Source organism: Lynx canadensis, chromosome A1 (assembly GCF_007474595.2).
Source record: "Lynx canadensis isolate LIC74 chromosome A1, mLynCan4.pri.v2, whole genome shotgun sequence".
NCBI lineage: Eukaryota > Metazoa > Chordata > Mammalia > Carnivora > Felidae > Lynx > Lynx canadensis.
The window spans coordinates 67,003,497-67,022,054 of record NC_044303.2 but is presented as its reverse complement, the minus strand read 5'-3'; the positions used below and the strand labels follow the sequence as shown (position 1 = coordinate 67,022,054).

At 40.8% G+C, this 18,558-nt stretch overlaps 1 protein-coding gene across 3 annotated transcripts in view; it reads left to right on the top strand.

The window, feature by feature from the left end:
- Positions 1 to 18,558, top strand: part of ABCC4 (ATP binding cassette subfamily C member 4) — a 263,778-nt gene that overhangs the window by 223,379 nt on the left and 21,841 nt on the right. For all 3 annotated transcript variants that reach the window (XM_030312762.1, XM_030312755.1, XM_030312770.1), the window contains 3 exons: positions 9,394 to 9,483; positions 16,688 to 16,860; positions 17,292 to 17,397. In XM_030312762.1, coding sequence (XP_030168622.1) covers positions 9,394 to 9,483; positions 16,688 to 16,860; positions 17,292 to 17,397 — 369 coding nt within the window. The remainder of the gene's footprint in view (positions 1 to 9,393; positions 9,484 to 16,687; positions 16,861 to 17,291; positions 17,398 to 18,558) is intronic.

Below are 18,558 nucleotides of genomic sequence, written 5' to 3'. Positions count from 1 at the left end.
CCACTGATAACCACATGATTCTGAAAAGAAAATGATGAATGATAGGTTTAGCTCCTGAGAGGCTTCTGTAGGGAAATGTGGATTTTAAATGTTTTAGTGGTAGACTTTTGCTGTAGGAAATGTAACTTCTCAAAGGTAATTCTCTCCATGGAGGGCTTTCTGTGAAACTGGTGGGCTTTGAGAATTACTGTGTATATGGATGCTTTGGGGAGACTTAGAATCTAGCCATTGGTAAATGATTGTAACCAGGAAGCAGTAGAGAATAGTGAGAAAAATACAGGACAAGGAATCCCATGTCTCTGGACCTCAGGTTTCTCTCCCACAAAAGGCATCTCCTGGAGCCGTTGTGAGGACTGGGTCAGCGGCTGTGGAGTGCTGCTCGCAGACCCAGGACCTGGCTGCTGTGATGATGGAGGGTGCAGTTGGCCATCTCTTTCTGGGCTTTGATTCTGTTCCCTCATTCTGCTTCTTAATAGAAGTATGACTTTCAGGAAATGTTTTAGTGATTGGATAATGCACAGTAGAAGCACCTTTCATTCCTTGTGGTCCATCATTTCAGTTTCAGTAAAAATTCAGAAGGTATTGGGAGCCTGGGTGGCTCAGTCAGTTGAGCATCTGACTTTGGCTCAGGTCACTATCTTGCCATCAGCGTGTTTGAGCCCTGCATCAGGCTCTGTGCTGACAGCTTGGAGCCTGCTTCAGATTCTGTGTCTCCCTCTCTCTGTCTCTCTCTGCCCCTCCCCTACTCATGCATGTGCATGCACACTCTCTTTCTCTCAAACATTAAAAAAAATTTTTTTTTTAAAATCAGGATACTCCTTTCAGAACCACAATGAGATGCCATCTCATCCCCAATAGTCACTACTATCAATAAAACGGAAAACACTGGGGCACCTGGCTGGCTCAGTAGAGCATGTGACTCTTAATCTTGGGGTCATATGTTCAAGCTCCACCTTGGGTATAGAGATTACTTAAAAAAAAAAAAAAAGAAAGGGAGGGAGGGAGAGAGGGAGGGAAGGGAAAGAAAACACCAAGTGCTTGGAAGTTAGTGGGAGAGTTTGAACCCTTGTTCATTGCTTGTGTGGGTATAAAATGAGGCCACTGTGGGAAACAACAGAGTTTCCTTAAAAATACAAAAATAGGATCACATAGGAATGATCATATAGAATGATCTTATCCTATTACCAACTCCACCTCTGATTTTGTAGCCAAAATCATCGAAAACAAATTCTAAGAGGTACACCCATATTCATAGTAGTGGTATTCACAAGAGCGAAAATGTGTGAGTGGTCCAGATGTCCTTAGGTAGGTGAGTGGAGAAAGTGTGGTGTGTTCACACAGTGGACTATTATCCGGCCTGCAAAAGGAAGGAAATTCTGACATGAGCTAAGGCATAGATGAACTTTGACGTTGTGCCAAGTGAAAGAAACCAGTCACAAAAGGACAAATACCCTAGGATTCCACTCCCATGAAGTACTTAAGCAGTCAGTTTCCTGGAGACAGGAAGTAGAATGGTGGTCGCCAGGGGCTAGAGGGAGGGATGGAGAGTTAGTGTTTAATGGGTACAGAGTTTGGAATTATAAAGAAGAATTGTGGACCTAGACGGTGGTGATGGCTACACAGTGATGTGAATGCATTTTAATACCACCGAATTGGTCACTTAAAAATGATTAAAGTGGTAAATTTTGTGTTATGTGTACTTTAGCACAATTAAAAAATTTTTAATAACTCTCCTATCCCTGATGCTTCTATGCTTTTTCTTTTTTTTTTAATTGAAGAATAATTGACATACAGTATTAGATTCAGGTGTATAACACTGTGACTCGGTACTTACATACATTATGAAATGGTCCTCACGGTACATCTGGTGACCTTTTTTCCACCTGTCACCTTGTCATCATCTTCATCTATTTTATCCATTCGGAAAAAAGAAATTTGTTTTTTAAAATATCCCTTTCAGGAAAAATGGAAAGAAATTTGCAGCACTTTCAACCCCTATGTTTAAAGATTTCCTCTGGCTGTTAGATTCATGACTTCGTGACTACAGTAGAAAGTAAATGAGTTGAAATTCCCAAGTTTTGTATTTCGGTTGTACCTATCTCTGAAATGGGCCAAACGAGATTAGTGAGCAGAAACAATGGGCGTGCCTGTAAAGTACTTTCATGTCCTTGGATGAAAGGACCTAGGAACACGTCCCGTGTTATTTTTAATGCTTCTTAATAAGAAATGGTTGTATGCTTGTGTACATAAAAGAACTGTATAAATAAAGAAATAACGTTGGATGTTTCTTGGCTCTGCCAGTAATGTTTTGGAAGCACATCTGAGCAAAGACTAAATACACCTTGACATCACCACAGGTTTTGGTCCTCTTCCATAACTTCCCACCCTACTTTGGAGCATGCTGTAGGTGCATACTCCGGAGAGCATGCTTACAAAACAGTACTAAGCTTTGTACCCATGGAGATAATGATCACCAACCATTGTAAACACACAACCTTTCATTTTTCACTTTGTGTGCCTTTGTCTCTAAGGGGCAATGTTTGTTGATTAAAGAGAGTCTAGAGAGACCGTGTAATGTGTAAAGGGTCCCAGGGTATCTTCTAGGAGGCAGCCAGGATAGAATCTTTAAGATCACATGACCCACATTTTTATTCCGGCCCAGTCTCAGGACTGTGTGAGTGACCCTGATGACATCACTTGGCCTCCGAGCTACAGTGTCCTCGTCCTTAAGCCAGGTCTAGTAATTGATGCCTCACAGATTTGTCATGAAGATTTAACCGGATGAGAAAACGTCTGTGGCCCAATGCCTTGCTCTTAGAAATGCTTAGGAAATAGTAACTATTTTTACTAAGGATCAGGGCACTAGTCTTTTGGGTGTTCTGGTTACTTACGTAGAGGTAAGTAACAGGTTCTGGAAGGACTTTGCTCTTTAATTTCTATTTATGTTTTTGTGATCCTTGGTGATTTCCTTTACATCTGTTGCTTATCACACAAACCAGATTATTTCTATCAACTTAAAAGAGTGAAACAAAAGTGTGCACAATAAGAATTCGAGGGTGAAGTGTAACAGAAACCTATCAGCGTTCTTCTCGCCAGGAGTAAGAGAGAACATCACTTTGTTTTCTGGCCTCCCTCCCACCTGCTCTTTCCCGACCACCGCTCTGTACCCCACTGATACGCTGCAGTGCCCCCTGAAGACCCTGGCATCCTTTCTCCACTCCCCCCACATGCTTGCTTTTTTCTAGCTCTTCCGGAGGCTGTGTCTCCAATTTCTGTTGCTCCTGTGCTTGTTTTAATCTCAGATGAGTTACACAAGTGTGAATAACTCCTAATATTTGTGGAATCCTTCACATATTTGAGCCTCTTTCCCTACTGTCTCCGCCTTCATCCTCACAATTATATGGTTATCTTCATCTGACCCATTTAAACATTGAGGCACAATGAGTTTAACCCACTTTACGAGCATGTGGCAGAGCCAGGGTTCCTGTTTATGTCAAGGATGTTCTCGGGCAGGTAACCGCTCCTCCAGGGACCAGAGCACATTGGTGACTGCAGTCCCCCCTACAACTGCTGTGTATCACAATTCCGCGGGCACACCCATGCAGACACAAATATTCCACAAAACACGATTACTCTTAGTGCTCTGCACTCTACTTGCTATTATATCCATTCTGTTCTAGTTCATAGAAAAGGCAAAATGGTCATGAGGCACAGAATTGATTTCATGATCCGTTGGCTGCACCTGCAGTTTGAAAACCACGTTCCCTCACTGTTCCCTGCTTGGCTGGGCTCCTGATACGTGTTAGCCCCGTACCTCGAGCCCTGGTGGTGGTCCTGATTCTCACAGCAGCCCTACAGGGTTAGCCCTGTTTTCCAGTAAGGAAACAAAGGCTGCTGGATACAGTTAACTCAAGGCACACTCAGCACCAAAAGAAAATCAATTTAGGAAAAGGGGTGAATTCCCTTACGTGTCATGGGCTAGCGTCAGGAGAAGATACTCGAAATCTTACCTTGCTAGAGCTGAGAGCCCTCTCTCTTGACAGTGTGACTGGCTGCAGAGGTGGGAACAGCTGTTGGCCTGGTCCCTTAAAGGACGACTTCCACCACTCTTTCCACCAAAATGAATAGGAAACCGTTTCCTTGTGTCTCAACACCCTGATTTAGGGAACTAGGGAGTTTGGAGCTGTCTCTGCAGAGCAGAATGAAGGCATGTTGCTTGGAGTTCCCGGTTTAGGTGAGCCAGGTCGGCGCCCTGTTCCCTGGCTCTGTCTCGCTGTGATCCTGGCTGCAGCGGTGAGCTTCCGTGGCCGCCCCGCGCTGCCAGGCTCGTCTCAGTCACTGCTGACCACGCCATCAGAGATCAGAACTGGGAGAGGTGTGATAGCAGCCAGGGCCGTCGTGGGAACGGGAGGCAAGGGAGCGGTGGGGATAGTTGGGGGCCAGTCCCGCAGGGAACTTGGGAAAACACTGTATTCTTTGAATGTACTCCTTGATTTGTACAATTTATGGAGGAAGGAAAACATGAAAGTGCTTTCTAAATAATTTTACAAACAGAATGGGTAGCCAAAATGGACACTTCCTTTGCGCTCCTTTGCGCTTCCTTTGCGTCTTTAAATAGTTAAACACATTCCCCAAAGAGAATAGCAAGATGAGATTATATTTAGGGAATAACTTACTTATCTGAAAGGATCTGGAAAAACGGATTTCAAAACTTTTTTGGGTGGATTCTCTACATCTAAGGCCCCTTTCCTTTTGGCACCAAGAAAATGTTTTCAGTTGAAAAGTGATTCCATGCAAATTCATTATTTACGATTGCACCCCAAGGGTTGGCACAGATCAACAGCTATCATCTTCATCGTGATTAAACAGATTCGCTTTTTATATTTAATAGACTTATTAAAATCAAAGCAAAACCTAGATATTTTTTAAGCAGTCCACTGTGCTCCTTTGGTATTTCTATTCCGTGGGTTATCCTCAGTGGGTTGGAAAAGGCTAAGCGAAGCTGTCTCTTTAAGACTTCTTCATTATTACCTGGTTTTCTTTTCTCTCTTTTTTTTTTCTTCCCTTGTTGAGAACAAAACTCAGAGAGAGAGAAGAGGTGGGTATGCTGTTACTAGTAAAGAAATACAACTGGATTCTAGCCTAATGGAGTCGGCCTTTTGTTTCTGACACTGAAGTCTTCATTAAAGCCCTTGGAACTGCTCCCCAGAGCTCCTGACCTTTCTGTATCGAAAGAGGACTTTACACGACTTAAATTCTTTTTCCTTTGTTGGCAAACAATGTTCTTTTCTTCTGAATATGGATGATGATCGGTTCATTCAGGGGCTACAGGATTTAAAAAAAAAAAAGAAAAAAAAAGGAAATCAAGATTTAAAGCTACTTCAGGTGATTGTCTCATTCTTGCAACTGGGAGACGAGCTGCCCTTAATAAGGGTCCTCGGCTCAGAAATGAAAACGTAGCTGTCAGGACGCATGGAACCAGCAGCCGCTCTGGAGGATATATTTTAGTAGAGGGAGGTTTCCTGGTTGGGGGCTGGAGTGATTAGGGTACAGTAAAGTGTTGTGCTTTCTCTGCCTGGTTTGTAACCACTTGTATGGTTTTTGTCTTGGACCAGGGTCGTTTTAAGCTTCTGAAGGTTAGTGGGTAGGGTTTCTTTTTGGGATAATGAGAGGTTTGTCTTCCAGTAGCATACACAAAAGGGCTAACAAGACCATGGTTCTCCGTCTCCCCGTTGTGTTGAGGGATTATCAGTTTACTACGCCAAATGCTTTGATTCAGAGGTGGCCATTTTGGGTCACATGGCTGATACGAACTTGTGGTATGTTTGTAACAAAGGAAAAAATTGCTGAACATGGCACAAAAGATAAAAAGAAAAAAAAAAGTCAACTTGAAACTGATAAAAAAAAAAAAAACAAAAAACAAACAAACCAGGTTTGATACTAATGTTTCAGTTAAAATATTACCCCAAACAAAAACATTGGTTTACCTAACCATAGCATGCCAGCTAACTCTTATTAAATGAGGTTTAATTGTGTACCTTCAGAAAAATATATACTTAGGCTAATATATTTAGTGTATATGTTTACATGAAGGTTGTATGTCCTACCATAAATCTCTGCACTGAAATGTTCTGCCTGCAAACATTTTTTACAACACTTATTCATTATAAGATTAGTTTATTAACTTCAGTTGCTTGGAGGTGGGTACTTTAAATAATAGTATCTATCAGAAATGATAATTAATTTGACCCTTATCTGCTTTTGCAGTGTGTGTCTCCTGTGAATACTTTTATCACCTTTTGAAGATAATATAGTGGTTTCTTACTTGGCAAGTGGATAAAAGCAGAATAGATAGAAACCAAAACGAGCACCATGCATAAAGCACACGGGCATAGTAAAACAGACACTGTTAACAAATTGCCTGCTGCTTTTAAAGAAAAAGGCAGCTTCATTCAGCTAATCTTTTAATAAATCATTCTCTTCATTCATGTTTTGATCGAAATTGTGCTCATTTTGAAATACATCTTTGGCATGTCATAACAGAAAAAAATATTCTAGTTTACTGAACTACTTTGTTCTAATAGCTGCTAACTAAACATGAGCAGTCGCCTACTGTATCCCTTTAGGTTGACTGTATGGATTTAAGTGGGGACCCTTCTTGCATTGGGAAATGCTGAAAATGTAACTTTTTCTATTTATGATAGCAGTGACTTGCTGATAATTAGCAGGGCCTCCTTAAGGCCTACAGATAGCTGAGGTCTCTGTTTAAAACTCAGCATAAAGCTGCTGCAGGCTCAGCATCAGAGTGAGCAACTTCGATCTCGGCAACAAATCCCACATTAGTGCCCCAGTCTTTGGAGAGATGGATCCATTTCAGGAACTTTCCCAAAGAGAAAAAGGTGAAGGGGGTGACGAGAGGGACCCTTCCTGTTAATGAAGTAGGCGATCGAACTTTAAACGTGTGCTCCTGTGCCTGTCCTGTTGAACCACCCAAACAGTGGCTCCCAAATGGGCAGATACAGGGCCTTTTCATCGTTTCACAAAGGAAGAAGGGTCTGTCTTTTAACAACAAGGCAGTTTTTTGGTAGGTGAGCTTAGGTAACACTTCCATAGAGTGTACTTTGAAAGCCTGGTGGACACTTTTTCCTAGACTTCTTACCGGATGTGCATTTGCGCTGTGACAGGCACATGAAGGCCAACAGGTCATGTAAACCTGGATAGGCTCGTGGTTGCTATGAGCAGAGACCACCTCCCACTTCTTTCACTGGCTTGAAGCCCATCCCTTCACCTGTTCTCTTTCAGCCCCTTCATCTCCTTAACCACCAGTCCTCAGAGTGGATACTGCCCATGGTTCAGAGCCTTGGCGGGACGGGGCAGAGCATCAGGAAGTGAGGAAGGTTGGGTAGCAGCCCTCCCCCATCTGGCCCTGTCGTTTTTATAAACCTCAGAGAATCAGCTGGAGGAGGAGACACATTGGCCTTGATGGACTCTTTTGAGTTGATAATTACAAAGTAAGATCAAGTAGAATCTGAAGAATTTCTGAAGTAGGATGAATGAAGAATTTAAAATCCCAAATAGAATGATGATTATTCCCCTGACAAGGAACTCTTACCGTTGCTTAAATTGTTGTTCAGTCTTTGGTCTTAAGTTCGGTAGTTTTAGGGTAGACTATTTATTTATGACGGTGAAAATTTTCTTTTATGAAGCTTTGCATATAAAATTGTGCCCCAAAATTAAAATAGTAGAAAGATAAAATAAGTATTGCAGTAGATAATAGGAAAAAGGGTGCTGTATTGGGTTGAATTGTGGTTCCTCCAAAGATATGTCCAAGTCCTAACCCCTGGTACCGTGGTCTTTGGAGGTGTAATTAAGTGAAGGATCTCAAGATCGACTGGGTGATGCATATATCCCGTGATAAGTGTCCTTATAAGAAGAGGAGAAAAACACAGATGCAGCAGGGAGAAGGCTTATGAGAAAGTTAAGGGTGACTTTTAACTGGGGTCTTGGGATCGTGCAGTTCAGTAATTTATTTTTGAAACATTGAATGACCAGTGATTTTTCAGTGCTTTTGGGGCATATTGGCCACTTAACTTTATAAAAATGATGTGTCCTTTTTAAATGTCTTTCAATATTTGGAATTTGCCTTTAGGCATGCACATTTTTTGGTGGCACACGTCTCTGTCTTCTGCATCCATTTGTCCCTCCTCAGTCTTAAAATTGAGACCATAGGAAAAGACGGTCCAGGAGGCTCTCTGAGTGTCATTCTTCTTCGCGGCTTGAGAAACATTTACCTTCTTAGTCCTCTCAGGCTTTTGAGAAGAGAGGAGGAATAGTCCAGCCCCAAGGTCAGGCAAGATTTGAGGCTGGCGATTCCCTCGAGCCGTGCTTGGATGCCTGTGGAAGAGTCCAGTCTTCTCTGATTCCCCCATCTGTGTGCATCTCGGTGCTGTACCACCTCTAGTGTCTGCTGTCCGTGTTCTTACGGCCTGGGTTATCAGAGCCTTCCAGAAGAAAACGTTAATGGCCTACCTAAGGTTATGCACCAGATTCTCTCCTGAAACCCAGAAGGAGGCATATATTGCAAGAGTAATTTAATTGTGGCTCCTCCTGAAGCACATGAATAGGAAGAGCTATTTAAATTAAAATCATTTTATTATGACGCACGTCACAATGGGTTTCAGGTTATCCTCCCCTTGCAGTTAATAACGAGGTTCTGTGAGGCATGTAATCCTGATGCACAGACAAGATAATGTGGGGATTAGCTGATGCAAAACCATAGGCATCTCCTCGAGAATAAAGGCGCCACTGGGCCCATTAGTTTACATTCTCTTTGGACAAAAAACAGGATGTCCCCTTTGCACATGGGGACAGATTCCCAATCCAAGAAAACTCTTCTACCGAAGGAGGAAATATCCTGGTTTCTTCATCAGTGCAAATGGGAACATACTTGAGAGTTTGCTTTGAGTCACAAATGTCAACTAATTGTCCTGTTGATGTTTTCCAGTGTCACACCAGGATTGATAATAAACTCACATCTCTTGATGTAAAGCCCCTCAAATAATTATATCCTTGTTTTTCCTGTTTAAGCAGATATTACTAGGAAAGCATTTTCAAAAACCAAACCTTCATTTCTCTTCTTCAGTTTCTTCTTAAGACGACACGCTTCAGCAGTTTCTTCTGTTAGTGTTCAGTGGTCCAGAAGACACTGGGGGTCAAACTTTGTAGGATGGAAAATTAATAGATATACTATTTTGTAAACAGGCATCTGCAACCTTCGTGTTAACGATTGTAGTGAATTCTGGTTTTTATATTTTAATTCTGTTTTGGAATTTAGCATCGAAATAAAATGAAAAGAGGCTACAGTAATAACATTCACTATTCTGGAATATTTAGGAACCTGTTTTATTCACTGGAACAATGAGGAAAAATCTGGATCCCTTTAATGAACATACGGACAAGGAACTGTGGAGTGCCTTAACAGAGGTAACTTATAAAATGCAATTATTTTAAACTCGTTACCATCAGTATATATGTACGTACTTCTGGAACATTGCAGGTAGTTACTGGGAACTTAACTGGTTTAACTGACTGTCGACCACCCAGGAGAACATTGATGACGTGGATATACTTAAAATGTATGTATTGATGATGATGCGAACCAAAAATGAAGTGTCTCATGTTTTCACAGTTAACTTTCTTCCTAGATTGCAAAGCAACTAGATACGTATCTTACTTGTCTTCAGCAAAGCTTGAGGTTATATTTATGGATTCAAGTTTTGGTGGCCAGTTAGCCTGCAACGTATATTTCACTTCTCTGTTCTTAGGGGGCACCCACTAAATAGAGACAGTCATAGTTTTTCATTATTAACTGAAAGATAAATGAGCTCATCCTAATGAAATGCTTTGAAGTTTTATAAGAAAGTGTTTGTAAAGGTAAATAATACAGCTAGAATGTGTAATAATTATTTTTGACAAATGTGTCATTTTAATGCTACTGAGTAAATGTAGGTAACAGGACCCCAGAACTTTTGCTAAGTTTTTATACCGATATATTCATCTCTAGAGGATTTTCTGTTATTTGTGCAGTGTTTCCATTTGGACCATCTCTTTGAAATTCCCTGCCCTTGCATGGAAGGGCATGGAAGGATATCGGCTGTTAAGATGCTGTTGGTTTGTATATTTTAACACTAATCGTTCTGTGTATTTGCCCTCATTCTGCAATTGATTTCAAGCTCCCGGAAGTCAGAAACCACATCATACTTCCAAATGTTGGACTTCTAATCCCTCATGGGACCTAGCTCAGTCTTTTGCTTTTAAAAAGTCAGCCCTTAAGGGGCACCTGGGTGGTTCTGTCAGTTCAGTGTCCAACTCTTGATTTTGGCTCAGGTCACGATCTCACAACTGTGTGCCGACACCGTGGAGCCTGCTTGAGATTCTCTCTCCCTTTCACTCTGCTCCTTTCCTGTTCTGTCCCTCTCTCTCAAAAATAAATAAATAAACATTTAAAAAGTACCTAATAAATAGGTACTAAATATTTGATCTTTTCTTTTTGGGAACGTGTGGCTTATTTCTTTTTAAAAAAAATCTCACAGATCCCAGTGACTGATCACTCACATTGTGGTTGTTTTGCCTCAGTGTGTTTGTCATTTAGTGTCACCCTTCCAGGGAACACTCTGAAATCTTTCAGTTTATAGGTGAGCTGTGACTGTGAGCGGGGAGAGTTGGAAGCTCGGCCGTTTCCTGCCAGTAATTCTGGTTTCTGAAGGCATGTCAGTGCTGAGTCTTTACACACCCACCCTGCTTTCCAGTAACTGAAGGGATTTTATTTGCCTAAATTGGGTCGAATACTTCACCTTGTCCTTCCTACTTGAAAGCACTTGATCTCTTATTTCAGTTAAGTTTGTGAGTCTTTCTCCAGTGAAATTCTAGAAGAGGAGGTGTGTAGAACAACAGTTAGCCATCAAACCTAGGGAAAAATAGGACGATCCACTGCTCTTGAACTCCTGTGATAAACTTAATGGTGTGATTGTGGCACACCTCAATAAAACAGGAATTACTGGCAAATCATTTTTCTCTTTGTTTCAGAGCTTGAGATCTCTCCTCATAGATTCCCAGATAGTAAAATTACTCTAGAAACACATTGTCCCAGGACCATGAAGAAATGTTAATTAGGAGACAAACCATATAAAATCTTAGAACTTTGATCATCACTTGTATTTCATCTCCTTTCTTCTGCCAAAATTAAAATAAAATTTTGTAACCTGCTAGAATTCTAAAAGTGATGTGTTGCAAGTGGTAATGGTAAGATTTACCTTTATTTTCAACTGCATTTGGAACTTCCTATAAATAGGAATAAACATCATGGTTTAACAAAGTGAAGTGAGTGGTTTTCGTGTGTTGCTTATGCAGCTGACCTCATTGCTTCGGCGCTACCTCTCAGAGTGAGAAGTCATGCCGGAGTTGTATTGCTCTAGGAATTGTTTCTTCATGACGTGTGTATGTTTTTCAACGAAAGGTTTGGCAGATTTTCTCAAAACTTGGATATATCATTGTATTTTACAGTATGATTCCAGCTGTTTCAAGCGTATATAGATTCTGGAACATGTACCTGATGAAGGCATCAAAACATAAACCTTGCTTATTTGGGGAGTAATGATAAGTGATTTTTTTTTTTCTTTTCCTCTTTGACTTTTCTGAATTCTCCAAATTTTCTCTCATGCACCTTATTGCTTTTATCATCTGGATCATACTCCTGGCAGATGAAATGCAATAGACCTTTTCACAGTCATTGTAAAGGTTTCATGAGCCTGCTCAGGGAGGTTGGGATCATTCTGTAGTAGGTCAGGGACTCTTCACCTGGATTCCTTAGAATCTCCAGGCCTTTACACTATGGAATAAGAATCTTCCCTAAAAATTGTACCCATGGTGTAGTGTATGTGCATTTACCTGGAGAGACGCCATACAGAGGATTCAGCATACAAGTCTAGTGCCATTCAGATTCTTCTGGATTTATCCTGTTCAGTCTACCCATCGTCGCCGTGGCCCTTTACATCTGAACCTGAGCATCATAACCAGTCCTGCTCTTTAACAGATGGCAGGAGACCTGGTATCTTTGGCAGCTCCCTATAAGGTGGACTGAACACCCTGGTCAGCTGGTCTACAAGTGATGCCAAACTGGAAACTGGAACCCAAGTTCACAGGGTCAGCTTGAGAGCCAGTAAGAGAGCACTACTATTTTCTCTTCTTTAAAAACTTGAATTAAAAGGAAAAGATGCTTTTTTTTTTTTTTTTAAGTCTTCTTAGCTGTGTTTTCTCCTCCTCTCTTGGATGAGTTGGGTGTTCAGAAGGGAGACAGTTGGCCATCTCATCCAGGCTCTTTTTTCATATATTGACAAATAGCCATAAACCAAAGAAAGTTCATTAGAAATTAGTAGCGGTAAGGGCACTTGCAAAGCACCAGCAGTTCCTAAATATAAGTTCCTAAATATAAGTAATGACTAGAAATGAAGCAGTTTATTAGTCAAGGGGCAAAAGATCATACTAGATAAAACTCAGAAATTCAGCGGTATGTTACTTCTTTAAAAAAAAAAAAAAAACAGCTTTAATACTGGGATATGTGACCAAGAATATGGTACATTGGGGCAACTGGATGGCTCATTTGGTTAAGCATCCATCTCTTGATTTCGACTCGGGTCATGATCTCACAGTTCATGGGTTCAAGCCCTGCGTCAGGTTCTTCGTTGATGGTGTGGAGCCTGCTTGGCATTCTGTCTCCCTCTCTCTCTGCCCCTCCCCTGCTCATGCGCGCGCGCTCTCTCTCTCTCTCTCTCTTTCTCTTTCAAAATAAATGAACAAACATTAAAAAAATTTTGTTTTAAAGAATATGGTACATCATGTCAGAACTGTGGAGAAACCATCTAGTTACGTTCAACACTGATGGTATCTCTATTAGAATACAGGTACATCTCATTATACAGGAAGCCAAGACCAAGAACTCTGAGCATCAGCAGTGTATACATGGGGAAATGTAATTCAGCTCTTGCTTTCCTGACATGTTGCATTTGCAGTTTCCCCTGGGCCATGTATTTTGGTCAATGGGCTCCCCCTTTACTTCATTTACTCTTGGTTTTGTAAATGTAACTCTTGGAGTTCTGTGCTGATATAGGTGAAGAAGAAAAATAAAGCAGAACATGAAGGGATGGTAACTGACCACATTATGGATAGATGATACCTATTGATCTCTTAGTTTGTATCAAACACTGTTGGAAACCCTACACATACTGACTCATTTTATATTCCAACGTTAGAAGGTAGACACCTTTGGAATTATTACAGTTTTATTTAAAGGTCAAGAAGTTAAGATAGAGAAAGTTCAGGAACTTGCCCAGTTGGCAGTACTCATGCCTAGGCAGTCTGGCTTCAAGGTCCCAATTTTTTAAAAAATTTCAGGGGCACCTGGATGGCTCAGTCGGTTAAGCATCCAACTCTTGATTTTGGCTCAGGTCATGACGTCACAGTTCATGAGATGGAGCCCCATGTCACTGACAGCACAGAGCCTGCTTGAGATTCTCTTTCTCAAAAATAAACTTCCCCACTCATGTGCGCACTCTCTCTCAATAATAACCTTAAAATAAAATAAAAAATGTTAAATCACAAGAAAGTAGAAGTAATAGTATCATGAACACACATGTACCCTTCACCTAGATTCACTGGTTAATATATTGCCACATTTGCTTCCTCTTTTCTGCAGTCTCTGTGGTGCTCAACTGCTGGAAAACAAATTGCAGAAATTTTCATTATAAGTTGCAATTCACCCTTAGATACATAAATATATACCTTATAAGATTAAGGACATCCTCCTACATAATCCTTATCTCACTCAAATGGAACGGTAATATTCTACTATCAGATAGGTTTTCAGATTCTCCAGTTGTAACTCCCACTTCCTGTGTTCTGCCTCTCTCGCCTTTTTCTCGGTTCTAGTACTTAATTATAACTTGAATGTGTGAAAACACTACAGAGGGCCTTCATGTTTGTATCATTCTTATAATCAACCCTGATTCATAAATGAAGAAATGTGTGTCTCAGAAAAGCCTGTTTTCTGGGAAACCTGTTTATTCTTCTTCAGGCAAATATGGGCAACCCAAAGGAGGATCAAAAACCAGACTAGTGGTGAGCCGTCATCTGAGTCAGGAGCAAGCATGAGGTTCTTTCTTCAAAGTCAGGCTTATACAAGTATTACAAAAGTCAGCTCAGAAGGCAGAGCTGATAAAAGCCTTGGTCAGTTCCATCACCTGGGCTATAGATTGATGAATGGGTGTCATAAAAAGAATCACCCATGAGCCCTCCTACTTGTAGTGGAAGAGGTTGACTAAAGGGACATCTTCCACTTCATAATTTTCAGTGCAAGGACTGGCCCCCACCACCCAGATCTTCCTCTTTAGATTTTATGTACCTTTCGTGCTAATGCTGGGTACCAATACTGTATTTAATCCTAACTCACATTGCCCATTTCTGGGGATTGGACTTTGATCAAAAGCACAATAATCCCATTCACAGAAGTACTTTCAGCATTTAGGATGTTGTAAAAACACTGCTTACTCACCCTTGTGTTTTGTCATTTGACATTGTAGTTCTGTGTCCCTGCTTATTGGCCATCACCCTTTCATCCATTGGTCTCTTAATTTGAAACGTATTTACTTTCTGTTCTTTAACTCCCTAGTGGAGCCTGAGTTTGGTCTTGTTAAAATTTTCCCAAATGAGTATTCATTGAGCTGAGCTCTACCACTGTATGGTTTCAGTTTATCTTTGGTGTTTAAAAATAAAAGTTTGTTTTTTGGAACTTACAGTTTTATGAAGATAGATTAATATAAGCACTATCTAAACTCATAGTCTGAGGGAAATAAGATGTGATGTTGTGCCCTATTTTTCATGAGTTTTCATTCACTGCAAAACATTTACGAGATTGAAGTAAATGAACTTGACTGGTCTAGCAGAATGGATTAAATTTGGGAAAGAGCCATCCCCCAAATAGGTTCCAGATTTGCTAATATATGAGCTGTGGTTTGCCATTGTTTGAATTTTTTTTTAACTTTAAAACCTTCCAAAATGGTAAAGTGCTGACAAGATTATACCTTTAGAGAACCTTGCTTCTTGCAATAATTAAAATTTTTTTTCTTCTCTTTGGTGTACTAACTCCTATACAAAATGTATTTTGGGAAGCTTGACTCAACCGTAACAATCCTTTTAACTTTTTCAAATGATTTTTTTTTAACGTTTATTTATTTTTGAGACAGAGAGAGACAGAGCATGAACAGGGGAGGGTCAGAGAGAGGGAGACACAGAATCCAAACAGGCTCCAGGCTCTGAGCTGTCAGCACAGAGCCTGACGCGGGGCTCGAACTCACGGACCGCGAGATCGTGACCTGGCTGAAGTCGGACGCTTAACCGACTGAGCCACCCAGGCGCCCCCTTTTAACTTTTTTAAATGTTTAGACTACATTGAGAAAAATGGCTTCATTTTTTGAGCGATTTCCTTAATTAATCCCAAGGGGGAGGTTCCTCGTGGGCATCATGTGGCAGGGATGGGGGACACTGAGATGATTTCTTTTCACGAACTTTATTGAGAAATAATTTTACATGCCAGAAAATCCCCTCATTATAAGTGTGATTCAGTGATTTTGGTAAATTTGTAGTTAATCATCATAGCAGTCCAGTGTTAGGACATTTCTGTCACCATCCCAAAATTCCCTCTTCTCTGTTTACAGTTAACCCTCTGCCCCAAGCAACCACTGTTTTTTGCTTTTTGTCTTTGTAAATTCTTTGTTACCTTTTATCTAAAAATTGTGAAGGAACATTATTAATTATTCCATATTTTACTTTACTTTGAGAATAGCATTATTTAACATAGTACATATTTCTCAATGCATGAACAGATGATGCCTGCTGATGGCAACAGAGAAGAGTCTTGATTCCTATTAAGCTTGTGCTCCTGGGGCACCTGAGTGGCTCAGTTGGTTGGGCTTCTGACTCTTGGTTTCAGCACAGGTCATGATCTCACAGTTTGTGAGTTTGAACCCCACTCCGGGCTCTGTGTTGACAGTAGGAAGCCTGCTTGGGATTCTCTCTGTCTCTGCTCCTCTATCTCTACCCTGCTTGCAGGTTCTCTCTCTCTCTCTCAAAATAAATAAACCTAAATTTTTTTTTAAATAAAACAAAATAATTAAAAATAAACAGGGGCACCTGGGTGGCTCAGACAGTTAGCATCCGACTTCAGCTCAGGTCATGATCTCACAGTCTGTGAGTTCGAGCCCCGTGTCGGGCTCTGTGCTGACAGCACAGAGCCTGGAGCCTGCTTTAGATTCTGTGTCTCCCTCTCTTTCTGCTCCTCCCCTGCTCATGCTCTGTCTCTCTCTGTCTCAAAAATAAATAAAAACATTAAAAATTTTTTTTTTAAAAATAAAAGAAATAAAAAAATCCATGTGCTCCTAAGTCAGAGAATAGTTCTGGCCTGAGTTGACACAACCATCTTTAAGTAGATAGTAATTAGAAGTAACTCTCCCATTCACGTGACTGGACATATAAGATGTGTAAGAAGAACTAGAACTTCAGAGCTCTTGTGTCTAGTGGGCTTGTCTATGTCAGTACTACTTTGTTTAGGAAGAAGTCCTTCTTTCTGCATCCACAGGTGCAGCTTAAAGAATGCATCGAAGATCTTCCTGGCAAATTGGACACCCAATTAGCAGAATCAGGATCGAACTTCAGTGTCGGACAGAGGCAGTTGGTGTGCCTCGCGAGAGCCATCCTCAGGAAAAATCGAATATTGATTATTGATGAAGCAACAGCGAATGTGGATGTGAGGTACAGAACTGGAGCCCATGAACCTTGGAATCCAAACTTTAAATGTGGTAAATGGGAAACATTTAATGATGCTGAGAAATGTTTCCAGGTACTCTCTTTGTCCCAAAGGTATCATTGGTAATGTTAATTTTGGAAAGCAGGAAGAAACCAAAAAGAAGTTATACGGTGATAACGATATTATTAGGTATCCTAAGACAGCTAGATTTCCTCAGTGCTACTCTTGATAGTTTCAAGCAAGTGGAGGGAAGCATATTTAACATCGTCATATGCAAAACAGGAAACTTCTGAATAGGTTTTCTTATACTCAGTTTTTTAAGAACTATCTCATGTTTTTGATTTTTAAAAACATTGTGAAAATGTCATGATTGTTTTAGGGCTTAAGTCTGCTTCTCCTATCTTTACTGAACTAAATCCAACTTTTCTGGTTCCAGAACTGACGAGTTAATACAAAAAAAAATCCGTGAGAAATTTGCCCAGTGCACTGTGCTGACCATTGCACACAGGTTGAACACCATTATTGACAGCGACAAGATAATGGTAAGACCCTCACCTGTGACTTTCCAGTTTTTTCCATTTATGTTCAGTTTTTCAGCTTAACCTTCCTTATACAACCTGATAGAAACCTCTAATAAGTTCATTTTCTGTTAATTTTTCCTCTCATTCCTGATAGTGACTCAGGTACTTAACTATACCTTCAGAATGTGCTATTAAATAAACTAATGATTTCATATTTGCGTATTAAAAGTTTATTTGAATTGTGCTTTTCCTTTAAGATGGCCAACCATGAAAATCTTTCAAATTCAAGATCTGGCCTCTTCTTACAGAGGGGTAAAATAGTACTTCTGACCATGTCACAGTTGTTTCAGTATTTTGGATTCTCTTAATCAAAAAGTTACCGTTTCATTTAGGCTGCCAGGATGTTATTGGGTAACTTGCAGAATTTCTTGTCTGTCAGGATGTTTACAAGATGCACTGACAAAGGGAAGTCTATGAAGGGAGAAGCCGTAGTCAGAAACACAAAGTATTTCAACAGAAAGGATTTAATGTAGGAATTGGAAGTCTGGAAAAGTAGAAGAGAAAAACTGGGATAATGATTTTAGGAAGCAGGTACTGAGCCCCAAGACAGATCTCTAGACCTGAGAACTCAGAGGAAAGACCCTAAAGACTCATGCTCAGACCTCCAAGGAGAGTCACTGCCCAGCCGCTGGTTACATTTGTGAGGGACTACAATGAGACTAGTTCTCAATGTGTGTTCTAATGGAAGAAGGGGGGTGGTGCCAGGTCCCAGGCCCCAGGTGATGTTGCAGGAGCAACATAGGCCATGGCGACCATTTGCTCTGTGTCTCACCTTCAACACCCCCTTCCCCAAGTGCCCCCTGCTGGTGGAACCCAACAGAGCACCAGCCGGCCAAAGCTGTCTGGAATGTGGTTGGCAGAAAGCAAATGAGCTGAGAGTGTAGGAAAAATGGTGGGTCTGGGGCTGAGACTAGGTGACCAAGCAGCAGGTCTCTTACACAGCACAGCCAGGGACTACACACAAGGCAGGCTTCAAGCTTTGGTCTCTGGAAATCTGTCCAGTATCTATCAGGTTTGATTGGCTTTTTCTTTCTTAGTAATTCAGTCCTTCCTTCCTTTTCTTTTTTCCTCCCTCCCTTTTCTCTCACCCTATCCTCCTATATTTTTCCTTCTCTTTTCCCT